Source organism: Rhopilema esculentum, chromosome 16, assembly GCF_057945365.1.
Source record: "Rhopilema esculentum isolate cy_ngs chromosome 16, ASM5794536v1, whole genome shotgun sequence".
Classification (NCBI taxonomy): domain Eukaryota; kingdom Metazoa; phylum Cnidaria; class Scyphozoa; order Rhizostomeae; family Rhizostomatidae; genus Rhopilema; species Rhopilema esculentum.
The window spans coordinates 10,474,516-10,501,716 of NC_142830.1; the positions used below are offsets into that span (position 1 = coordinate 10,474,516).

General features: G+C 35.5%; 1 protein-coding gene across 2 annotated transcripts; it reads left to right on the top strand.

Annotated features, from left to right (window-relative positions):
* On the top strand, positions 1-27,201 carry LOC135682148 (extended synaptotagmin-2). Of its 2 annotated transcripts, none has more exons than XM_065196903.2 (26): positions 1-194; positions 2,000-2,349; positions 2,479-2,520; positions 4,535-4,672; positions 5,548-5,624; positions 6,041-6,107; positions 7,156-7,245; positions 7,710-7,765; positions 11,256-11,376; positions 12,145-12,244; positions 13,064-13,134; positions 13,872-13,957; positions 14,752-14,800; positions 15,137-15,226; positions 15,683-15,751; positions 16,460-16,534; positions 17,123-17,209; positions 17,844-17,993; positions 18,745-18,776; positions 19,279-19,305; positions 20,188-20,268; positions 23,669-23,797; positions 24,398-24,503; positions 24,799-24,848; positions 25,517-25,563; positions 26,896-27,201. In XM_065196903.2, the coding sequence occupies exons 2-25, from the start codon at positions 2,044-2,046 to the stop codon at positions 25,542-25,544; spliced, it is 2,127 nt and encodes a 708-aa protein (XP_065052975.2). In that variant the 5' UTR covers positions 1-194; positions 2,000-2,043; the 3' UTR covers positions 25,545-25,563; positions 26,896-27,201. The 2 variants fall into 2 exon arrangements, with proteins under 2 accessions (XP_065052975.2, XP_065052976.2); XM_065196904.2 differs by having other exon boundaries at positions 2,027-2,349.

Consider the following 27,201-nt stretch of genomic DNA (forward strand, 5'->3'; position numbering starts at 1 on the left):
CGCTTTTCAACGCAAGTCATAGTTTATAGCGGTAACCTGCCAACCGCATTGTCTAGCTAAAAGCTGAAAGACCGGTGGCCTTGCGCAGCTGGTAAATAAGTTTTGTGATCGTAAAGACTTTTCACCGCAGAAATACTGGGCTAAAGGAGATTTCCATTTCAAATTGTAATATTCTCCATTTCAAGTCTGTTTCGGTAAGTGTAGAAGTTTAGGCTATTGTCTTCCACTGTTTTTCGTTAGAAATAATGAGGTATTTCTGTTGCAAGCTAAACAGTTTGCGAAGGCCAAAGGATGTGAAGCTACGTTGCTGTTCGTTTATTGATGTTTTCCTTGTTGAGAGAATCACGATGATCAATTGGTTGAATTGTACGAAACAAGAGAATCTAAGCTTTGTATTGGGATCGATCATTTAAATAAAAAACTGCCTGTCTAGTTTCTCTTCCTATTTCAATGTTTGTTCCACAGCCAGGCGATTTGATTGAACATGGAAACAAAAACAAACCTCCTCCGTTCTCCCGCCTTTTCCAGAAAATGAACCGGGAAATGCACAGCGGCTGGATGTGGGGGCAATGCAAAATAGTGCAAGTTTTTGCGATAAATGGATTGGTTCGTTCTGTAACTGATCTGTGATGGTTGCTCCTATCTTTGCCTTGAGGCTTCCAATCTGTAGATTATGGCGGAGTTTACAACGTTTCATGTTTACATGTCCTTGATCCTTAATGTTTACAAGTGTACACATTTTTTATCTCGAAAGTCTATTTCGATAAGTCTTTCAACAATACAAAGACTGGCGGGCACCTGGGGGGGGGGTGAGGGAGAAGGTGGCTGCCCTCAATATTTTGTAAGACAATGGTCTTTTGATCTAAAACAATGGGGGAAAATGTGACATTATCTTATCGAAACAATAGGCTTTAGCCCCCACTATTTGACCAAGTGTCCACCCCTGATTGATTTCTGTGTGATGCATGTGAAAACCACAAATACAGATAGATTTATCATAAGATTTTGTTTTAGTGCGCATTAAGCATTTACTGCAACCTGATTGGAATTTGAAATCCATTTTTATGAGACTTGGCTGGATTGCAGCCACCTGTCAGATTTCCTCTTCACAAAAGGTATTAAGAGTTAGTTTGAAGGATATGGAGATTTAATGACCTGAAGAGAACACAATTGTTTATTGTTTATAACCTGTTAATTATTGTAGATGCTGGAGTTTTGTACTTAATCTCTTCAAGACTTCTGCTACACTGCTGGGCTTTTTTAACAAACCACACAGTCTGATATGGTTGCTTACTGGTACTTTCTCATAAAAACTTCACTAAAAGATAAAAGCTTGTCTAAAAGCTGTTAATCATTCTGAGTTTGAAGGATAGTTGTCTAAAGACATATGTCCTTGGGCCTGTGTCCAGTTATATCTAGAAATGACCCTAGAGCAATTTACACAAGTCAGTTTTTTCAGTTTTCAGTTCCAAGCAAAAGTCTTCTTTCCTAATAAGGCCTAGCTACAGAATGTTAAATGACTAGAGAATAACAGATCTGGACAGTCTAAGTGAGTCATATTTATCATAGAGCTATTTCAACATATTTAACATGTTTCTTGCCTACATATACACTTTAGCTCTATTGGAAAGGATTGAATGATTTGACTGAGGGTCACAGCATCCTGCAAAAAGGCTGCCTGTAATGGATGTTTACTCGAAGTTGATGTTTACAAGGAGCTGGAAGGCATCTCAATGAAAAATTCTCTAAGGGCTATGCCACTGGCCCCCTTTTGTCCCTGTGACAGTCAAGATTGATTCCAGACCTGCCCAAGGCCTTGATATCCCATAGCTGTCTGACACATTTACCTCCTTTTCACAAAAACACATTCATTTTTTGAAATTGAAACTTGACAGGTCTGGTCTGGTATCAGCACTTCTGGTTTTATAAGAAATACCATCTTATAGGATTTGGAGACTTAGAATCCCATTTGTCCACTAATTTTTTCCTTGCTTTCCAGATTAAACATATACAAATTTGCTTTAAGCAAAACAGAATTAGGATATGTTGGACAAAGAAGATGAAAGTGGCTCAATTGAAACCAAGAAAGAACGAGAAACATATGCCGGTTTTGATGGTCAAACTGTAAAAAATGCTGTAATTCACCATGCCAAGATTGTTGCTGCAGCACTTGCCATATGGACCATTGGATGGCTTGGATTGCACTATGTCTGGGTTTTGATTGGGTTAATGATTTTTGCTTTGTGGAGACTGAACAAGAAAGAAAAGGAAAAAAGAATGAAGTCTCTGGCAGAGGTTTCAAGAAATGAGCAGAATGCCTTAATACAGAGACGAGACCTTCCATCCTGGGTAAGTAGTCATCTACATATAACAATATCAATCAATTTAATAAAATGTCTACTTTAGAAGGTTTTAACATCTTTGGTATATTTTTTGTCGATTTAAAATTTAAGGTATTGAAATTTTTCTTATTTTTAGGTAGATTTTCCTGATATGCAACGAGCAGAATGGCTCAATGAGGTAATTTTTGACAATTTTTCCAAGTGCTTTAGATAATACAGAGAAGCACCCTGTTGGAAATATGTTAACTATGATAAGAACCTTAGCTAAAACATTCTGTTTGTAAGAAATCATGCAAAAACAAAATCAAATTTTTGTCTGGCTGGAGCTACACAAAAATTACTCCCTGGAGGTTTCTTGGCTTTTGTTGCTTAGATGAGGTAGTAGATTTGTGGTCCATTAAGATAGTGAAATAGGCAATTTTTATCAAAGAGAAGCCTGAAAGTGATTCAGTATTGAACAATAGTTTCTGTGATGTACCTGTGAAAAGGGGTTTAAACTAGTTGAGTACCCCCATCTTCCGGACCACGCCCATTTTAAACCCATTAAAAATACCGTAAAAGAGTCCTTGATACAATGTTTTGAATAACTCTTTACGTTCGCTGAGTTCATGCAAAACTTGAACATCAAAAACGAAACATCTTTCATGTGTTCTTTTGACATTAGCAGCCTTTTCACAAATGTCCCTTTGAGTGAGACCATCAAAATATGTGCCGACGCTTTGTACCGGAGCGAGCTTAATAGCCCACCATTCCCAGAGGAAGTATTCATTGAACTGATGGAAACTGCAACACGTTCAGTTGAATTCAGCTTTAACAATGAAATGTACCAACAAAAGGATGGTGTCGCCATGAGTAGCTCTCTGGGACCTGCCTTGGCCAATATCTTTGTTGGCTTTCATGAAGGGCGTTTGTTTGACTGCGACCAAAAGCCAGGTGTTTATTTTCAGTATGTGGATGACACATATACCATTTTCAAAACAGAGGCTGAGTGTGATACTTTCCTAAAACGCCTTAATGGCCTTCACACAGCCCTACAGTTTATATTTGAAAAGGAAGAAAATAACTCCTTGCCATTTCTAGATATTTTGGTTGAAAAATCTGGCACTGGATTTCTCACTAGTGTATACCGTAAACCCACATTTTCGGGGTTATACACTCGATGGAGTTCGTTTTGCCCAAAACAAAGAAAAATCAGCCTCATCAAAACACATCGGAACTTGAAAAACTAACTAAGCTCTTTCTGGAGAACGACTATCCAGAGGACGTTATTTCAGTTTACATTAAGGAGAAGATAGGAAATTTCTTGGCTGACGTAAAATTTGGTCCTCAAAAGTGCCCGGTCAATCTAAAACTACCCTGGATCGGTGACAGTTCCCTACGTTTTGAATGTAAAATAAAACAGGCCATTACAAATTGTTTCTTTGCAGTCAACCCACGTGTTGTTTATAGTACGAAAAAGGCCCTTCCGTCCATTCAAAAGGACTGCGTCCCTGCCACACAAAAAGTTCCGTTGTATATGAATTTACGTGCCAGTGTGTTTCTGGCTACGTAGGACGCACTACCCAAAGATTGGAGGATAGAATAAAACAACATGTTCCGCCTAGTATTAGAAACAAAACTCGTCCCCAAAGAGAACAGCCACCTCGGTCTTGCAGATCTAAAAGTACAACGAAAACCTGCGATTCTGCTATCAGGCAGCATTTCCTGGAAAAACCCAGATTGTGCAAAAAACTATAATGGCGACATGTTTCGGATTATTGGTAAAGCCCGATCGTCGTTCAACCTAGCAGTTTTGGAATTATCTACATAAGCACGAAAAACCGCTAGTGTGTAGACAAAAGGAGTTCGTTTTCATCTTAGGATTCCATTGGTAACACTCTCAATAGGCAAGCGGCACCGATTGGTCAACCTCAGTGATGTGCTTGTGTTTCTGATTGGCCTATTTTGATCCACATGATTTCAGTCTTTTAGTCCTTCGGAAAGCTTTTATTCCAAATTTTGCATGTGTACCTTACGTATGGTCAAGGATAGTTTTCAAGAGGCATGAGTTTAAACCATTTCATACATTGATGACGAGCATCTGCCCTTTAACCCGAGTATTATTTATGGAAAAGAAACATTATATTTAGTAAATTTTTGCTGTTAGTTAATTAGTTTTCAATAATATCTAATTAGGCCAATGCTTATTCTAGATCATTGCCCAAATGTGGCCCTTTGTTGACAAGATGGTGAGACAGATCCTAAAGGAGAAGGTTGAGCCAAAAATACAAGAAAAGCTTCCCAGTATCATCAAATCGTTCTATTTTGAAAAAATACATCTTGGTGACCAGGTGAGTATATAGCTTTTATTTTAGCTGCAACAACTGTGGTATGTTTATATGTTTATATATTAATTGTTTAACATCTTTAATAATCTTTCAAATCTTCTTAAGTCTTTTTCGCGCAATCTGAACACATGATCAGATCCACAATGTACTCTGTGTGTATCTTTCTTGATGCTTGTGATGTTGATTATCTTCAAAATTAAATTTTGAAAAAAAATCGGTGGCTTGACCACAACATGATTAGAGACGTATCTTTCTCCAGTGATCCTTCAAAGTATAATTCGGTAAAAATCCAACTTCATGTCTTACACATGCTTGTCTCTTTTGAATTTGTTTGTACAAAATCAAAATTATTTTCAATCATTTCCTTCTTGAGGTATATCGTCATATGTAAGACCGATCTTGTTATAAACCACCGTAAACAGTCATGATTACTTTCTTGATCTTGTCATCCCCACTATAATCTGTTTGATTCCATGTAAAGATGAGACAGAGAGATTGTACGTTTGTCTCAGCTCCTTTAATGTAGCTATCATACTCTTAACCATATGTCTAGACAGATGATTACCTTCTGTGAGAAAATGAAACTGAAACCCAACTGTCCTTTTCTTAAAGCTCAGCTTTCATAACATCGTTCATTTCACATTCATTATTTTCTAATCGACTGAACAACAGAATTTATCGTCGCTTCCCTTCTCAAGTTTTGAATAAATGATCTTCTTATCTCATCTGTTCTGTGTCTTTAAATCTAACTTTATGCAAAATCTCGAACATGTAGTTCCTTCTTTAGATTGCTTTGACAAAAAAAATGTGTATTCTTATGCTAACTATGATATTTTGTAAGATTTACTTAGTGATGACGTCACACCTTACCTTGACAGGCTCCTAGATTTGGTGGGATCAAAGTTTACTCCAAGAACATTGAAAGATCTGAAATCATCCTGGACTGTGATTTGATGTCAGTTGCCAAAATGTCAATTTAATCGATGAACATAAAGCTTGCCTTGTTGATCGAAATGGAAATATCTGCATTTATTCGCAAAATTGACATCAGTTTTTCATTATTGCCATCGCAAATTACCAATGTTTACTTTAGTGATGTTTTACCATATATTCTTTTAAAAATATACAGATGATACTTGGAATTTCAAATGATTAATAATATCATTAAAATCATAATAATAAAATTTCCTCGAATATCAAGCAATTGAAGCAATCTAAATAGGTATATTCGTCATATAAAGTCACCTTCGTTCTTGCTTAGTACGCTTATGATTTTTTCGCAGTTCTATCGAGCTTTGCATTTGTACTTTCAAATGATTATGTATTTCTTGATTATGAACCTTGAGAATTCAGGCCTGTTCTTTGTTACAGATATGCTGGCGATGCAACAGTGAAAGTAAAAGTAAAAGGGATATCTGCTGGAATAACGAATATTCAAGTGAGTCCTCATGCATCATTGTTGACAAGAGTCTTTTAACGAAGTTTCTTTTCTCATGGCACGTTATGTATGTAATAAAATTTGATAGGAACCAAGGCTTTGATTGGTGATTTTTCGCATTTTTATCATTTTCAAAACAGTGTTATTAAACCCATAAATGAGCAGTTGTTTTCTGGCAAGCTATTTAAGTCTATGATGAAGCAATCTTGTATATCGTAATTCTGTGAAAATTTATATGTGCGTTTATAAAATACAAATCTGTTTAAACAGCAAAGATATTTCCTCTAACAATTGTCACCATTTTTCTTTAAAATCATTAACAAAAAACTCTCTTGAAACGTTTTTTTCAGAATTCTAGCACAAATATGTCTTAATCCAAGTTATTTTGGTGCAAAAAAAGTTGACACCAGAGTCCAGAGAAGTTCTCAATCTTCCTCCGGACAAAAAAGCTTACTATAAAACTCAACTAGTTTTAACCCCTTTTCTTGCAACTCTGTTTTTCCAAAACATTTTTAAGAATTGTAGTTTGTTTTAAATTATGGATACTTTTGGAACAGATAAGAAGTAGCATCCTTATGTCAGTTAATAACGAATGCGTGTCATAATTTAATTATATAAGTTATAGAAAGTTTGCGCCTAAATTTTACAGTGCAAAGCAGTTCTGTAGCTAATTTAATATTAACAAACAAAAAGTTTATAATTATTATTTATTTTTCATTTTTGCCTGACTGCATTTTGAAAGCCCAAAGGCAATAGGATTTTTCATTTTCCTAAAGTCTCCAAATTTTCGGCCACTTTCCTTAATTTCCTTTTGTTTCTGCAATCTTCCTCTGGCATGTGGCTGTGGGCCGTGATATCTTTCTTTCCCCGGATGACACTGTTATTTGTATTGGGGAAAAGCCACAGCACTTTGTTTTCCCTTGACTTTACAGTTTGATATTTGTTGTGGTATATATTTGACGTGGTATACAACTGAGTGGTTTAATTGATTGTTAAAATCTTGTGAGTTGCATATGTTTATTGCTCTGGTTGATTATTTTTCTCGTAGGTTCGTGCTAAGGTTCGTTTTGAAATGAATCCACTGGTTTCCCAGCCTCCTTTGATTGGTGGAATGTCATTGTATCTCCTCGACATACCGGTATGCATAATAGCTAAAAAGAATTTTGAGAAATAGTTTAAATAAGATCTTGAAAGAAACATTTAGGTTTAGTTGCTTAAGTATTAAGTGATATATTTCATGAATATCTTTAAAGAATTTTAAAAATGGTGTTTCTATGAAATTTCAAACATTTTATAGTTGCTATCGAGTAGATATTGTTAAAATGGGTTTATTTTTATGGATCGGATATTTTTATTCAATTAAAACCCCAATTATAAAGTCAAATGCACCATTCACAGGGGAAAAAGAGAGAACGTCATTGAGTTCCGTCATTGCGAATGGTGCTAACAATTATATAACATGCAACTTTCGTAATCTAAAGAAAACTTTTACAACATCATCATCAGTACCATCTTTATCCTTCGCCCCAGGCTTCAGAAATGCTGTCGTCGCGCCAGATTTTTATCCATTGTAACGCCTAAATACTCATGATTTGTTTTTAGGATATAAATTTCGACCTGACCGACCTCCTGAATCTACTTGACGTCCCAGGTCTCAGGTAATCACTTCTTTTTAAACTAATTATTCGTTCTCATTAACAGTCCTCTTAAAATATCACAATCACAGTTGATGGGCGAGTGAAACGAAGACCCTCTTATTATTATTATTACTATTAGCTACGTACTTCATATTTTGTTGCAAAAATAAGCCATGGACAAATCCGGAATTACATCCTTTTTAACTTTAGTTGTTTTATTTTATTTTATTTTTCTCAGTTTTTCATTTTACCTTACGATTGTTATAGTTTTTTTCTTGTAAAACCAGGCTAGCCAATTGCAAATTACCTTGTAATAGTGAGATTTGTAGTTGTAGTTTAAGTTGAATTGAAAATGAAATGTTTCCATTATTATTGTTATTATCGATTTATTTATAGTTGGCTTTATAATTCAAATAGCTAAAATAACAGCTCATTGAGGCCAACTAGAACTAAAAGAAAATACATTATAATTTACAAAGAAAAACAATACCCAGACAAAATTAATTAATCTAAAACCCCCAAATCTTTGATAAAAACTTTACACAATCTGCAGGTGCATGAATCGCAATTCCACTGTTTTATTTTTCTTTTAAATTCTTTAATTGTGCGACAGTCTTTCAAAAAACTTGGAAGTAAAGACCATAAAAGGCAACCTCTATACTGAATATTTTCTGTACCGTATATTGTCGTCCTTACTTCCAGCAGTTGCAAATGATTTACATTACGCAGATTATAATAGCCGTCTTTTTCTGCAAAGATATCTTTTCTTACTCTATGAAAATTGAAATCCTATCAAAGGTCTATCTTGTGTCAGCCTTTTTCACATTACGGAAAATCAACTAATATGAACTACTCTACTCTTACACTTTTGTATAAGAATGATATAGCCTCGATATTCTTAAGAAATTTTCGTTTTGAGCCTGAATATATTCTTAAAGTATTCTTATTTTTTCCAATCTGAGGAACATCTCCCTCCCTCGAATAGAAACCTCGCTTTTTGAAAATATGGAATATGTCAGTCACGCGATTCTCTGCTATGAACATCGCAAAACAGGCAACTGCTCAAAATGATACACAAAAATGCGAGCTGAGACTGAGCAATCTTCTTAAAATTTTATTAAATGTTGCATGATTCTGTGCCTTATTCTTATAAAAAGAGTGTATTTATCAAAAACAGAATGAGTTTTAGTATTAATAGTTTGGCAACTATTGACAGAACACAGGGTCATCGAAATTGTCCATTACCACCTTGATAGGCACAGCAGTTGTATTTTTCTTGTGTTTTTTTAATCGATCGTAATAAAAAATCACAGGAGTTCTTGCGAGTTGTTCCAAGTTGACCGACCTTGATTCATTGATTCACATAAGAATTCATTGATTCATATAAAGATTCATTGATTTATATAATGGTTCATTGATTTCTATAATGATTCACATAAAATATTCCTTATTTATGTCATATTTGAATTAAGGTGAAGAACTTCACAGTATACCTGGCACTTCCTCTGATGTGAAGGAAGTATGTTGTGGAGTTTCTAAAGGCTCTTGTCTTTGTCCACTTTCATTCCTGATCACATTACTGATTTGCCTTCTTCAGTCTTTAGTCAGCATGTTTGCTGATGACAGGACTATCTCTTTCTCTCTCTCTTTCTCTCTTTAAATTCCATTGGTGACATATAAAATGACTTAAACTCAGATCTCTTGAATCTGCAGCATTGATATCAAGCTGTCAAACTTTCTCTGGACGTCTTCAAAACGCCATCGATCAAAAGCCAGCCTGATGCTCTTCTATCTTTTGCAATTAATAGTAAAAAATCGAAATGATTACGTATGTACAAGATACTAGAACAAACATGTTGGTACTATTAAGACCACAAACCAGACCGAACAGATGGAGTTGTTGAGTATTTCAATAAATATCTTCTAACCAATGTACTCAACAAAATGTATAGAGGAATTGTCGAGGCACATTTGAGTTACTGTTGCTCTGTTGAGGACTATTGTAGTGAATCAAAAATCAATGCCTTGAATAAAAATCGAAAATAGAGCTGCAAGGATTGTAACAAGTAGCCCGAATGACCTTTTTGCTGCCCGCCCATTCACAATCTTGGCTGTTCAAATATTGTTAATCTTGTAAGAAAGAATCAGCTATGCTAACCTGTCCCAGATTAGTTGAGAAAATTATTCATAAAATGTACGGATGATAAAGAACGGTTTCTGCACTCATCAGAAATTGATCGCAAGATATCGGAACTAAGAATGGTAAATGGCCAAAAGGCCTTTTCTTATTATGGAGCGAACTTCTGGAATGGTCTCACTTCAGAAGAGAGTGAAGAGTGTAGTATTAAATCTATTTTTCCTTTCTTTTCTTATTTCATTCTATTTCATACGATGTTTAAATAAGACATTTTTCTGTTATACGTCTATATTGTTTTTAGGTTATTACTTTAATTTAAATTTTGTTTTAACAGACCTGTTTGAAAAACATATTATATATATATGAATCTAAGCTTGTCTAAAGTAAAATGAAATTAAAATAAGCTGTATTATTGGTGTGAAGTTTGTTGTCGGGATCGGCTATGTAATCAGAGTGAACTATGTTGTTGAGCTATGTGAATTATTGTTATTTGAAGGCATTAGAATCGGCTACTTGAACTATTACAGAAAGTTACAGATGAGCGTTTCATAATTATGCTTTTTTAACACCTCTGTAATATTGGCTACACTGGAGATGTGATATTATTGTCCCCCTCCCAAGATTGAAATAATGGCTGTTCAGCCCTAAGGTTCATCCCTAGATTTTTCTCTTCTTTTCTGTATCACTTTATAATTCCTACTGGCTAACCTTTACGATCACGAGTGAATCACGAGTGTTGTTATATAACCTAAGGATTTTCGTATAGATTTGTCGATCAAGCATGTTGTGTATGTTATCTGATAAAACTTTGATAATTTATCAGCTGTTCCTTAATCTCTCCCCCACGAGATTTTAAGACTTGGAGATATTCAGAGATAATTTCATTGATAAAGCATACACGTTGATAAAGCAGTGACATCGCAAGCTGCGTCTTCTGGTGCACATTGATCGACTTTTGCAAACTTGATTTTCAGCAGACCTTTTTCAAAGGTCACCTTGTCATATTATTTCATCTGATGTTATCATCTAAATTATTACTGCTATCAAAAATCAAGAGAAATTTAATGACAGCATCTCATAATCAGGCTTTGATTGAAATTTTCAGAGTCAGAGGATTCAGATTTAATGCTTAGTGGTCCTTACATAACCATTTATTTTCTGTTGAGTATAAGACCTAAGACTTCAAAAGATGTCATAGCTAATTCTCCGTGAGCGTTTGGCTTCTGAAAAGGGTTACAATAAGATGTTATGCCATATCAATTTTAAATTGTTTCTTATGTTTTCAAGCATTTATTGCCGATGAGTTTTTAGCAGCAAAATATGGATACACTTTTCTCAAATCCATTTTCAGCAATCAGTCTTTTTCTTTCTTAGCGACATTCTTCACTGTTGCGTAAGACAAGCGATCTCAAGCTTTGTAGTTCTGCCAAATCGCATCAAGATTCCAATTGGCGAAAATGTCGATCTTGAATCCTTGAAATATCCTTTACCTGATGTAAGTAAATTTTTATGCTAATTTACAGGAAATGAATTCATTGTGACAGTATTTTTTGTTGCTGTTCACGAAACTAGCAGATTTATCATAATCTGTTGAAAGTGGTCGAAGAAGTGAAATTTAGAGAAAAAATTTGTTCGGTTGGCAAAATTTGAAAACACAAATGTGGGTCCCACAACTGACTATCATGAGAAAGGTCAATGAAGAAAGTTCCATTCTCCCCAATCTTGGTCTTCTTGTTTTGTGTTCTGAGGATGGTTTTGAAAGTTTTGACCCATGGGCTGGAGGAAGGATGGAGAATTTTCAGAAATAATTATTTTTGTTAGATTAACTTTGTTTGAAAAATTTGTTTGAAAATGAGTAAAATTGATTTGATAGTTCAGCTGCATTTTTAGTTCGATGATATTGCTCAATATCATCCTTTCACAAAGAAATTTGCCTATTAGAGTACGAGACATTTTTCCAGCAGGAGCACATAATCCATGGCTCAAAAACTGTTGCATTTTACTTTTACAATATTTGTTGAATATACATGTCATTTTCATATTTTTAACTGACCATTCTTCATTGAGGTAGAAGTAATTTAAGGTAAATGGCTCATTAGATTTCTAAGGTAATACTCACGGTAAATTCAATAATGAATAAATTTGTAACTTCTTCCTTTTAACATCAAAACCAAATTTTTATGCAACCGCATTGAAGATATATATGTTTGGAATGGAATGAGATCATGTTTTACAAGAAATAAGTCAATTTCAATCTTTACAGGGAATACTCCGAATTGAAGTAGTGGAAGCTGAAGATTTGGTGGCGAAGGACACAAATGTTTTCAGCAAAGACACGTCTGATCCTTATGTGATATTGACTGGTATGTTTCTTGCCAATCTTCCATTTGCACTGAAGAAAAGTCTTTCAGTGTCCACCAATTCTAGTCATACAGGATTCGAAGATTATGATAAAATATGAAAAAGATTTGCATAAGTACGTATTTAAGTTCTTATGATACAGTATAACTTTGTCGAATTTGGCCAAGCGATTTGGGCTGAATTATTTTGTCTTTAAACAAATCGAAGCTTGAAAAACGTCTTCAGACATCGAATTTGGTTTGACGAATCGAACGTGCTCTGTTTATTTCATTCAGAACAAAATCAAATTGTGAATAAACTGAATTCAAGTCTTTGCACTGTTTAGGTTCATTTAAATTCCGCTCTTTCATGTCTTCATCACGGCCTAGATTTATAAAAGAGTAAGAAAACTGATACGTTTTTTGCAGAATCTCGACAAACCCTAACGATTGGTAGAATCTCGACAAAACGTTCAAAATTTATGTCCAGTTAAGATTTTGTTGCCTTCTTCATTGTGGCTCAGAATCTTCAAAGCGCATCATTAGCCGTAAGGTGGGCCTTGCGTTCAGATCTCAAGACTTAGTTATGAATATGATATTCAAATTTAGAGACCATATTACTTATAGTTCATGTGTCGTGAACTAACGCAATACGGTTATCTTGTTTGTTTAGTACAGAGTATGGGATCGAGGTTGAATTTTTACGGCAGTAAAAATTCATGAAACAAAACGAAATGTTTTTTCTGTATTAGCCAACTGCTAACGCGACACATGCCCTTTCAACAATCAAAGTTGCATTGTTTGGAATTGTAGTTTTTACTTTTTGCATTTTCATAATCCTAGTTGGCACTCAAACGCTCAAGACAGCAGCAAAGGAGGAAACATTGAATCCTGCTTGGAATGAGACTTTTGAGGTAGAAGACTTTTGAGTACTCGAAACTGCGTTTTAAAATCATCAGATGTAAACAAATCGGTTTATAGAAACAAATGATATCCAATCCCGCCATGCCAAACAAATGCTCTAGAAAATGTGTTTTTGAATGGAGCCAGTTTGCTGAGTTGAATCTAAGAATATCTGTGCTGGCTAATTTATGATATCAATGTAAATCCACATCTGCACAATCCAGTGCCATCATTGAATCTTACTGCTGCATTTTGCAAGTCAGGCAACGTTCTTGTTTGAAACGAAAAATTTAAATAACTATTCACGCTTATTTTCAAGAAATTTTCACATTGCTCCATTTTTGTGTCAAACATGTAGAAAAATATTCATTGATGTCCGTTTACACTGCTCACAAAGACAACATAATGGTAGCAATGTTTATGTACCATTTACCTTAAAGGTTACATATGAATCAAAACCTAAGAGGAAATAGAGGAAAGCACCCCGAATTTGATCCAAATTTTAGCTTGATCCGCAACTTGTTAGTGTGTAACAGCGCTCAAGTTCTAAACTTATCAAAGAATGAATCCGCTTTTGAAGTAGTTATTTTATTTTAACTCTATTTGGTTTAAAAAAATAGAACTTATTGATATGTAGAACTTGACATTTTACATTTTTTTATCCTGTATGTTTAGGTCATTAGCAGTCTTTGGCACCCTATTCTCTGTTTTAGTCATTTTGTCAATTTGCAATATTTGCTCTTCCTAGATCTTTGTTGAGAGCATTCATGGAAGGAAGCTGAAACTTCAACTTTTTGACCATGACGTTGGTTCATCTGATGAAAGCCTCGGCCAGTATGTGACTTTTCTAAATTAATATCCGTGGTAGACTACTTGAACCCCGAATAGTTTCCATGATAATTAATAATGGTTTAGAATCTGCATATTTAGAAACATGGTCTACTCTCTATCAGTTTCATTTCATATCGACTTTGCCAAATCTTTAGAGTAATCGTTAGATGTACATTCAAAAAGCATCATTTTTCAATTGCATTAAGAAAATCATGTTTGACTGAAATCTTTCATAAAACAAGGTATAAATGAAGGCTAGCGGCAAGTCTTTTAAAATGGAATTACCATGCAATTGACCGTCCTGCTGAAGTCAATCAGGGTATTTATTTTTAAAGACAGCATAGGTAATGAGTCAGCTACGTCTGTTTGTCTTTCATCTTTCCCATGGCTAAATTATTTAGTATGTTCCATAGGTATTTATATTTTGACGGTCCCGTTTGAGGAATTAATTATTGGTTGCAGCTGAAACTGTTGCGTATCACACCGGATTTGGTTGCAGCTGAAACTGTTGCGTATCATTGCTGCTTTTCAAATCAAAAGGAAAAATTGCATCTTTAGTATCCACTCTTTTGACGCGATAAGGGCGAGGCCATCTGTATTATTGCCATCGTGTGCCAGCATTGGTTTTTTATAATGCTCTCGCATAGCCTCCTTATCATAAAGAGGTCACTGTCAAACCAGTGAATAGCGGGTATTATAATTCAAGGGGCTATCTAAACTAGAATTAGTGTTATAGAAATCGGATTAAAATATCTATTGGGCCATAAAATTTTGGTTTAATTTTATCTTTTACGTAGGACTGAAATTGGTGTGGAGAAGATTGCAAAGCTTGGGTCATCAGACTTTGTAAGTCTTAAAGAATTATTAAATGAACGATTGTTGCAAGCTCGACCTAATCATAGAAGAGGAATTGCTTGAAATGATCTCATTTACTGATATCCTAGCAATTTATGAAAGAAAACAAACTTTTTTCTTACCAACACAAGTAAGGCTGTGAAGTAAAACACTGACATTGACAAGATAGGCTTTTTTAAAGTTTAAAGCATGCTTGAAAACCTTGACATTAGCTATCACAGGACCAGAGGGAACCAATACGTTAATAAAATGATAGAAAATAGAACTTTTATGGCAGACAAAAACAAACTTTCTTCTTTTTTGTATTATGTTACTTTTCTTTTCAAGTGGTTGCCATTAGAGGGTGTTAAATCTGGAAGAATACACCTCAGATGTCACTGGTTTAACCTGAGTAGCAAGGCAGCCGAATTGCAAAAAGTACTCAAAAAGTTTATTCAGTTTTTTCCATAATTATCATTATCTGTAACAAGAAGTAAAAATAATGTCTTTTTACAATTTAATTCATATTCTTACAATCTATCTCCTGTCAGTAGCTGTACCATAGTGTTACTACCACTAGCAGCCCCCTCATTTCAGTCCCTCTACTTTGGTGCAGATGTAGCAAAACTCTCTGTCCCCTCTAATGATATATTTCTAACTGCATACCCAAATTTCAAATGTAAGCTCAGTTTTCTCAGGGCCGTCGGAGTCTCCTAATAATTCTAAAACTTTGTTATATTTCCCATTATAGCAGTGGAATGAATGGGAAGCAGTACAACGGGCACCCCCCCCCCTCTCCAATATGAATTTCGTTCTGAAGGCACTGCTTCTAAATGTTTCAATTGTGTAAATATTGGCTGCTTTAGATTCTAATCAGAGTACTAATTTTCAAAGGCTGATAAAGATGGAGAGCTGGCAACTGCTGCTTTGTTTGTGAAGCTTGACTCAGCCAAGAATTTACCGGTAGGGTCCTTTTAAAAGCAAATCTTGATAGAATTTCTGTTAATATCAGGCTAGTGTTTACATAACAAGACACCTACTTTTGGTTTGTATAGAATGTAGCAATGTTTCTGAAGATGGAATTCTTTTGACGTGTTTAGCTTACTTTAAAATACATGAAAATTGATGAAATTAATCGGGATGGGTGTCCACAGGGATTTGAAAAATCCATCGTGTGTGGTGTGTAAAGTACAACCAAAGAGATTAACCGTATCTAGTTAACATTCAGGCATGGGTCGAGATGATGACAGGTGAAATTTGTTGGTCCATCAATTAAACCAATCAGTCTTTGGTTTATACCGAGATCTACTAAATTAACGTGTAAGGGCGCTAGAAAATAAAACAGGCTGACAAATTTTTGGCAGAGTTGACCAACTTTTGCAATTTAATTAGCCTGTAATATATAAATTTAGGCAATTGCCAAGTTGCGGGAGCTGCAACCCAAGCTCCGCTACTAGTAGGTTCACTCTGGTTTATACACAACTAGATCAAACCATTACTATGATCAAACGAAGCATCTGAAAATTATGGCTTTATGTTTGCTATGGGTTACTAAGAACTTATTTTAATTGTACATTGTTTGTCATAGCCTATATGGTTGGAATTTTTTTATGCAAAATCAGTTTGATAACATTTTTGTATTTCGTCTGTGGTTTTTTTGGCTTTTCATAGGTTACTAACAAAGAAGATGACACAAGCTCTCCCTTTTGCACCGTAACAGTTGGAAATCAGGTTGAAGCATCGAAGGTGATTTAGCTTTCTTGCTACGCTATACAGCTTTCTCTATTCTTCTTATTTCTGCTTTCTTCACTAAGGTCTGTTCGGGTACTTGTTATTATTACTTTCTAACGACTATCAAAAGCACTGCTTTAAACATAGGCAGAAAATCGACTTTTTAAATTACGATCTTTCTGAAAAGAGACAAAAATCTACGACCAAACTTATCTTCTGAAGTATGACTGAAATACAGGAATCATTTTTCACCACGTGACCAGTTATTTGTATTTTATTGGTTCGTTGGTCAATCAATCAAATTGTGAATCGATAAGTATTAGATGATGATCAATTCATATCCTAATGAAAGCAATTCTTCAAAACCATCGCAAGTCTAATTTCAACATAGCGCTATATTTCGTTCTTTTAATTGGGACATATGCTTCAGATGTCTCGATACTGAGACAACAGTGTTTGCAATTATTTTTGCTAGCTTTTTGCCCGTTGCATGTCCTGTTTTTGTCAATATGCTGTGTTTATGTTTTTTTCCATCTGTCATTGTTTTTGTGCTGGATAGGTAATGCAACAGAAGAATTTGCTGAAAATATTGTTTTTTTATAGAAACTCGAAGATACCGCAAAACCAGTTTGGGAAGAAATGTTTCAATTCCTTATTAAAGACCCAAAAATGCAAGAGCTCAACATCGAAGTTAGTAGTGCTTTTACCTTGCCAGTATTCTTTTTTGCACCGAAAAGGTTCATCGATTTTCTTTTTCTTTTATAATCATAGACTAGAAACACAATAGGCTATAGGCAACCTAGCCGATATCAGTACACATAAAACTCAGTATATGCTATCCATGCTGACCTGCTAAAAATTTGTCAACCCGTCACAATATTTGTTATACAGGTGAAATTTGTAGGGAGGCTCAAAGTTTTGCTTCCCTTTTCAGAAAATTCTAAAGTCTACCACCACGGTATGTGTGAGGATGGCTCAGTGTCTAGGTACGCGGGTTACAGGTCCAAGTCTCTGTGCTTTGAGACACTGACATGACTAAACTTTCGCTTAGAGGAAGGGGGGGGGGGGGCATTTGTCAGCCCTCTTGAATCCCAGCTCTTCATGCTCACACCTAGAACCAGGACCAGGGTTCTGATCGATAAGCACAGCTTCTCAGCGTCATAAAAACTAACTTTTTGAGCTAGGTAGAAGCAACTACGATACAAGAAAGATTTTTGCCATAATCATTCCATTTAGTTTGGCAATTTAGCCTAAAGAAATTATCTTTTCTAATATATGTTTTGCTTTCTGTGTATTTACCTTAGAGCTCCTTTTTTATTGCTAGGTGTTTGACTGGAAGCATGATAAATCGATTGGCCGTTTAGACTTTCCAATTGACCGCTTGTTAAAGAACCGTGAGATGAGATTCAAGCAGCCTTTCACTTTGACTGCAGCTAAGGATAACAGCACGTTGAATATGATTGTCGAACTCAAGGTATTCTCATGATATAAATCTCACAGTGATTGTGACCTTAACTTCATGAATTCTTACTTATTTTTGCCAATTGCAGCTTCCAGTGCCAATTTTTATTCGAATGACAGGGCCTATGAGGCGCTCAGATGAATTGCAGTGTGATCTAGAAATATGTTAAGGTCTGGCGAAGACATGTCGAATCCTGCATGAATGCAAAGAGCTGGCTGCAATAAATGATCTTTATTGTTATCTCGTTTACTCTATCTGTATCTCCATGTTTTCAAACTCTTTCAAACTTCTAATGAATAGGCCTACTTCATGAAACCCATGTCTTCACCCTGATATGAACTCCATCAATGTATTTATCGGGATTCTGCTTTCTCATGATTTTTATTCTCATTATTCTCGTTGTTTTGCATTTATGGCAATTTATCAAAAACTTGAAAAGCTGCTGTAAAGTGACCTACGTCTACAAAGCTCAGTGTCAACTCGCATAGGAAAAACTCCTTACGATGTATTTCAACCAGTGCAACGAATACTTTCAAGGCACGCCAATCCCAGAATTAATTTAGATCTGCCAAACGACCCTAAGGATTTAGACCAAATGTACATTGTCATATATTTTTACATTTATTCTTAAACCTTCCCCTATCTAAATTTCCAGAATACATTTAGATCTGCAAATCGAGCCCATGCTATTAGCAAAACGTCCAGTATTCCGTAGAGTGGCATTGACTTTTCTACACCTATAGATTGTTTCATTATTCCCCAGGCTTTGGTATTATCTCAAAAGCAGACTGCAGGGTGAGTTCTTCAACTGGTCAATTTACACCATAGGAATGCATTCATCTTAATCATAGTTTCTAAACTAAAATTAAATCTTAAGGAATTTTAGTCCTCTGGTACGTGTTGGAATTAAAAAGCAAAAGACAGATTACTTTCCATTGCACTTGATTCAAAAGCTTCAGGCTTAAAAAGTTTTAAATTTGAGAAAGTAACATATTCAGATTTCCTTTCGAATCTTCAGAAGACTCCTGTATCATTGATCTTTAACTATAGTCACATTTTTTATGACACATAATTGCGAATAGTTCCTCTACTGTCTGTAGGTGCGATGGTCATGTTCTAGATATATGTTGCAATTATTTATAGTCATCAGTCTCTAGTTGTGATGGTATATAGCTGTTTATCCTGGTTTGCAACTATATACACTGCGATTGCCTTTAGTTGTAGTCTGTAGTCTGTAGTGTGACTGTCTGAAACCATTAACAAAAGTACTCTTCACATTGTCCTCCCCTTTCTCTAGGACAACTGGCATCGGTAAATGGGACAGGTATGGCATTTAAGTGCTTTTACTTTTGACTTTTATAACATACATTTAAATTTCTTTATTACATCGTTTTGTCTTTCTGCATTAATACCTATCCCCCCGAGGGGTTTGTAGGGCTATTGGGCATTTGATTATGGGCTTCGACGCAAGTGAGGGGGTTCCAAGAGCAAATTAAAGACTCACAGCAATTAGTTTTGTAAACAGCTCTTTTGTTTTGCAATAATTTCGGAGTCCATTGTGTCCCCATGAAGCACCGAATAAACGTCATATTTTTCAGGAACACGTACTGTTTGATTAATAGTTAATGCGCCTTTGACTTTTATTAGATTTATCAAATCCAGCCGAAAAGGCGTTGCATCCTAATCCATTCGGAGTTTTCTTGTAATGTATATTTAAAGCGTTAAACATACTTGTGGGTATATCGCACCTTTTATTTTTCCTACACATGAGCATCATTAATGCACAATTTCCCTTCCTGACCCTTGATGCATTTTTAAGCCTTCAAAAAGGGCGTATTTTCTAGGCAGAAAAACCTTGCTCCCTGTATCCGTAAAAATAATCGTTATTCTTTGACTTCTATAATCATTTTTTCCTGCCTATCCTCTACGATGAAGAGTGCCAAAAAGTTTCAATCTTTCCTACTGACAATGAGACACAAATTCGAAAACCTTTCTCGATAATAAGATAAATTTTCCTTTGCTATTTACGTAGTTCTCTTATGTTTTTCTTTTCGACGGCCTTTCTTAACCCTCTGGGCGGCAATTTTTCGGTTTGGTGTATAAGAAGGATACAGCTCCAGGGTACCACAACAACAGAACACATCGTATGTATCTTAATAAAGCAGGTTTCCATAATCTTCTTATATAAGGTATTACTCTGTTGTAGCTCTGTAAAAGGAGAGATCGAGCTATCAATACGATGGGATTCTGATAGCAACAAACTGTTCATAAAGATACACCGCGTGCGGTAAGTGATTCTATGTTCCCGTTTACACTGCAGAAAAAAGAACGGATCTCTTTGGTTCCGTGTCTGATAGATAAAGCGACGATAGATAGGCCTTGCGTTAATACTAGGCATCTTGGTTCCGTGCTAGTTTTGAAAGCGTTCCGTTCTTCCTTTGTTTCGCTAAATGCGAAACTCTTTAGTTCCGTTGCGAGCTCGTTTTTGTTTTTTCTAGTGTAGACGGTCAGGAACGGAACTCTTTGGTAACGATATAAAACGGGGCTTAATCAAGTGTTTGGGCAAGGCTTTCTGCAAATGCTAGACGTCATTGCCGCGCCCCTGCGCATGATTCACATGAATGTTACGTTCTTTTTACTCAAATGTGCTCAACGTGCTCAAACTTAAATCCGTTCCTTTTTGCTTCAGTGTAAATGTGATGAAAAAAGAGTATCGGGGTCTATATTTGCTTCCAGTTATCTAACACTTTACTTTTAAAGCTATTACTGCGAGAGAGCATATTCAAATCATCAAAATTACACGAAATAGACGAAAACGTAAATCTTTATACTAAATTTCTTTTTCATTCAAAATTTGGCAATACGGAAGGTTTTATAATTATTGTAACTCAATAATATTTTTGAGGCAACACTGCAACCAAATATAGTGAGGAAGAAACATGTTTAGTGTGATATTCTCAGGTCCTCTTTTGCTCGGAAGATTTATGTGATGTTCTTCGATATCCCATTAATTGAAGCATATGCTTGAATCGAAGAATGTTCAGAAGAATATAAAGAGAGGGTTTAAGGGTGCTTAAATGAGCTCAAGAGCGTACGTTAACCCCTCGAAAGGATTTCGTCATCGCAATTTCAAATGTAAGTTTTTAAAAGCTAGAAATGTATAGGATCAACTAAATAAAGATAAAATTCTACATCTGTTGGAAGAACGAAAGTGATGATGCATATGTTTCGTTTCGTATACTGTCAAAAAGCTTCTAAAAGAGGAGCCATGAGCAACTGTTTAATATTCTGCAAACGCAGAAGTAAAAGTTCATGACTAAATGACAAGTTCTACAGAATGGAAAGGGTGTGGTGCGTAAGATAGTGGTGTGCAAGTCCAACCTAGATTTATTTATAACTAGGGCGATATACTATTCAGAGAATTTGCCGACTTATCAGCATTAGATTTAGTTTGGGAGGCAATAACATCATGCCATAGATACAAAAAAATTATCAAGTGAAGAATAAGATTAGCTAAAATTGCATTGCAAGTATCTAATTGTATAGTGAGTTGCAAGAAGCTGTCAGCTAGATATTATGCAGTGTCACGTGTTTCCAATTTTGTCACATTGGTCAGAAAAGGAACAACGGCTAATGGCGACGAAGTCTTAAATAAATACGGTAGTTCAACAAATATGCGCAAACTTTTACTGTTGCATTTGACACGAACAAGGAAATTCTTGTAATTTGATAAGATGACGTGCGATGACGACGGTGAAGTTAAATAGACAAAAAGCAAATTAGGACAAAGAAAATGCTTCCAAAGAACATAGCAGAGAAGATGGAGTGAAATACTCGTAAATCACTGCATGCTGCTGAAGACGAAAAATATTAGAGGGCCATGAAAATCAATGCCATGATTGTCTCGAAATATGGTATATTTATTACCCCATATCAGATGGGGCTGTAGGGATTGATGTAGAGGCTCTACAGTAGGTAAAATGTAAACAAAATTGTCATTATCGGAACCCTGGTCGATCAATTTTACCTTTTGTGACTGCTATCTTCTTTGTGACACTACAGATTCGGAAAGCGCTTTCAAGCACTGAGCAGTAAAATAGGTTTTCCATTTAACCTTAAAAATTGTCATAGGAAGTTGGTCAATTTACTTTCTTGAATCTTTAAAACTCACTGCTGATTTTTTTTGAGAAAAGGCAGCTGCTTGCATCACACTGCTGTGCTCTCTTTAAAATATTGATGTGTTTTCCACCATAAATCATACTTATATCCCAGCAATTACAGAATCGGTGCAGCTGCCTTCTCCACTGAGGCTACACAAACATGCCCAAATTAGCCTTATCAGCAGCTAAAATTTTTCAATTTGGCAATCTCATGTCGCATTTTGCAACTGTATTTCCTTGGGAAAACAGTTTGCGCTAAAAAGATATAATTATCTTTAAGTCAATTTATTTTCTGCCCTAATGCCAACTTGCCAGCGTAGTTTGCTAATCTTCCATGCAAAAGAGTCCTGACAGTCTACCATGATATTCTCCTGTCATTTCGCATTTACGTATTGAAACGCAACCCGACACAGTTCCATGCCTCCTTTGAGCTATTCGTATGTGAAACGAAACATCTGCTCTCTGCATGACTAGCAACGACCTATAGACAGGTTCTGCACAACAACCAGGTCAAAGCAACATCAAATCCATTATATTAGGCATTTAAAGCTTCTTTTTCTAACCTTTCTTATCCTAATTGTAAGAATAACTCACATTGTATTACTTGAAGTGCTGCTGCAATGTACTTTTAGTTTTGCTTTTCGTACGAAATTCTGGTACTGCTTATCGTGTCAGCTGACCTTCTCATTTCATCTTAATGTTCAAGTACAGAAAAAGTTTCTGTATTACTTAGTTCCAGTGCTGTAGTGCTATCAAAAGAACAAGGGGTGCTCTTGCACATAATGCTGCTAAAAACAATGGCAAATGAAGAAATTGGTGGTATTTTGGCAATAACAAGGAGGGCTCAGCCCCCTGGACCCCCTAGCATTACACCCCTGGTTAGTACTGACATGTTGGCTTGTTTTCTACTAGCTTAATGTGCCTATACCTGAAAATCTCGGAATAGCCTTTTGGGGCATATGAATTTAATATGCATTGGAATGAGGCTTATTCGAAGGGGATTTGTAAAATCAACTCCAAGTTGCCATACGAAAATTCGTTCTGTAGTTTTTCACAATTTTGAAGTTCATTTCATTTCTAGTTTTGTTTAATAAGTTTCCGAAATGTCAAACCAAAGTATAAATCAAAGCACAAAGAGGTATTTTTGTCCATAAATATTGATAGATGTATATATTTAAATCTATGACTGTCCCTTCGTCAATGGGAAAAAATGTTTTTGTCTATCTCCATTGGGTTTACTAAAAAGAAAAAATTGACATGTAGAGATGGGGCTTATTCGAAGTGGAGGACTGATTAGCAATTTTCTCTTCCAGGGTGGGGTTTTTTCGAGGCAGGCTTATAGCAGACAGCTCGACGATTTACTGTGTTGGAAAAAATGTAATGATTAAAATAATTATCATGACAATGACATGCTCAATCCTAAAGCCCCGGCTCTTTGGTAAATCGACAACAATTTAACATGTGCAAATCGAATATACAGCTTTCATCTACTACTTGAAAACCAATATTTAATGCTCTTAATTTTAGTGATTTAGTTCATGATGGCGATGGTGCTTTGGAGACCTATGTTAGAGTAATGTTTCTTCCGGACAAAAGTGAGGCGGGGGTACGAGAGACAAAACCTGTGAAAGAGAAGGATCCGCGATTTGATCAAGAGTAAGTTATTCTCGCCATTTCTGGCTTTCCTTTTTAAAGTGCCTCCACAATGACACTCTAAAAATGTGTATGCTTGCAACTGCAATTCTTACTGACTAAGCATATGGATATCTTCTATTGTTTCATTTACCCTGTAAGGTTACTCGAAAGTTTTTCTCTGTACAGAAGACAGAGGAAAGTAATTCTCTTAAGTCTTTCCAAGTATTGGATAGCAAAATGCTTTTGAGGGTACTGTAAATGACTTCAACCATGTAACCCAAAACACATGTAAAGTCAGATTTGAAATCCAAATTGAATGCAAAAGATACATGATAGGATAAGCATTTCATTTAGTAAAATAGGTAACAAAAGTTTCACTTTGAAGGGCTAACCTGGCTGAAGATTTGAAGACATTATACGAAAAATTTGATTAATTGGCAAGATTCCCGGTTATACTTTACCAGTTATACAAAAAGATATGTTGTAGACACTACAGCCTTGCAGCTTTGCCGCTGTTAATTTTTGTGATTATTTGCCTATAATCAAACAGACATAAAGAATGTATGGTTTGCAATAAAATGCAGCGAAATGAGAATCAAAGAATGACAAACTGTTTTCCAGGTTTGATTTCTTCATTGGATACGATGAAGCTAAAGCTCGTTCGCTTCAGGTTACCGTGGTCAAGCTAAAGAATGGGAAAAAGGAAGAAGAAACAACAATTGGAGAGGCAAAAGTTTACTTGCTGTCATTTTATGCTTTTTATATTGATCTAAGAAGAATTTAGTCCAAATAGATAATTGCCAAAGGAAAATAGTGTGCCAAGCTTTATCATGGATTGTCATCACTGCATAATGTGCAACAATCTAAAGATTTCAATTTTTTTTTCATTTATATTGAAGACATTATCATTTATGATTCCTTTAATTCTTTAGTGTTGTAGATCCAAATGCACTACGTTTGGCTGTTGATACTTGCTCAGTCTGTCACTCTGCCTTTTATCGTCTTTTGCATTTTTGCCATAGATTACATTGGGGTTGCAAGACATGGGCATTCTTAAAGGCGAGAAAATTTGGTGAGTGAACTTCTACTTTGTAACAAAATAAAAATATGTTAATAAGAATTTATTTCTATGGTTCCAATATCATTATTAATTCTTTGAATCCGCTAAAAATCATGATCAACATAGTCAAGAAGGAGGATGCTTAAATTTTTTTGAATCCTTGGGTTTTTTAAAATCTCAGTAAATATAAGTAAAGATGAGAATCAGCTTGTCAAGACTAAGCTGCTGGATTTCTACGTTTGTTATTGTTAAGGAAAGAAAATGCAGTTCATTTGATCAAGAAAGTCATTCTGTGAACGCGGGAATGATTCGTGAGATGTGGGGATGGCTCAGTACTTTGAGTTGAGGACTACTGTTCCAGTGTCTCAGAAAATGACATGACCAAATTTTCACTTAAGTGAGGAGAGTCGCCAGCTCTCTGTAACACCAGGCGTAGGAATCACGAGACGGGTTCTCATCGAGAGGAAGGGCCAGCTCATCATCCATTCCTTTTCCTTCGCCATCAACGCCAAAGTAATTCAAGTTCTCTTTTGTATGCTACAATGCTTTTATTGGTGAAATTTTTAAATGTTCAAACTTTTAGTGGCAATTTAAAGATTCTGCGGAAGCTCCTTGATGATATTGAAGTTTCAATATGACGTCACACTTGTCGGATCACCTACGATTGTATTTTTCCCTAGGTACCGCTTGAAAAGTGTTCCAAACTGACCAGACTGGATCCAAAAGGGTATGATTCTCTTTGTTTCTGTATATTTATCAAAATATTTGTCCCCATAGTTTTGTTGAGATTGGAGTACTGAAACAACAATTTTGTATATCTTAATTTTTCCAATTTTTCAAAGCAATTATCAAAGTTGCATAACACGTCTTTTGAAAATAATATACAAAGCCCTGCCCTCACTGATCTGTTTTCGCACTTTTACGGTGCTGGATGAATCAATTTTGGAATTCGCGTTTGCATTAATACGCTCGGAAACCGAGTAATTTTGATATTAATCCACAGTCACTTGAAAACGATATTCAAAGTGGAGTCATTCGAAAACGGAGTATTTTAAAATGACCTGGAAATAATCTAAAAAGGCGATATAAGCAAATGGATTAATGGGAGCAGGGCCCGAGAATAAAGAGTACTAGTATTAAAACAGCGCTCCTTTCACGCTGGATTCACTATTTTGTCGTTTTGAAGCAGCTTTCTTTCACCATCTTGACAATAAGTTTAGCTTGTCTGTTGTAGATGTTTTATTGACTTGTGACTGTGTTCATGTGGCAAATTTGACTATAAACAGTTGGTAAAGGACGCCCACTTAGTTGCTTTGTGTCACATGCTAAAACTTTTTGTCAATCCACGAGATCATCGTCCACACTTCTAAATGCATTTTCAGATAGGCCTCTGATAATATTCATCTCCAAAATAGGCTGAAATGACCCTTTTGGTGTATTCATTTTCTAGAAAAATAAGCCTGATTTTACCAAGTTCGGAACTCAGATTAGTAGCAAAAGATTTTGTTTTCTCTCATTTTCTACGTTGCGAAATGTAAACGTTCACAAATTGGTGGCAAACAACGAACCAATCAAACGCACCATTTTCACTTATGTGTTACTTTCGATCGGCACATCGTTAATAACTTTTACTTCAGGACATTATCTTACATCTTATACTCGGACGGACGCACGGAAAGTGTTTCACTATGTATCGAGGTTTTATTAACATAGGAATGTCTGGCGAAAATATTTCCATTTTCCATATTTCTTCTTATTCTTCTCTGAGTTTCGTGTCTTTATTTGACGTTGACGGCTACACGGTCGCGGCTACACTCCGTTCTATTTTTCGTTAACTTGAATAGTTCTGCAACACTCCTGTTGGAGAATTCCACCGCCAAGCAGGCTGTGAAGGTGGTTCTTTGGCGTCCTCTCGCTCTTATGCCGTAGGTGTATGCAGTTAATATGAATACTTATGTGTAAATATTAATTATCTTGATATTATACAAAACAAATAAAGGGAATCTAAGGCTTGAATTTGTAATTAGTCCTTTTTATAAATTTTCATTGTAACTTGTAGGTGCTGTCCTGGTTTTAACTACGAGGATTTTAACATTGGGGCTTGTTTTAACTGTACAAAATTTTGCTGTATTGAAAATTTGACAGTTTTATTTTTGGTGCGTTTTAGTAACGCTTTTAATCATATTAATATATAGTTTATGATAGTAATATGAGAAATGTACTAATGATATTAAGCTATTTAAAGATCTACTCTGAAAACGATTGAGTTTAGATTTGAATAAAGGAATGCTGTGATACCATGTTAATTGATAGTAAAAATGATGCAGATTTCATCATTTTGTTCATTATCAACTTAGTATCCAAA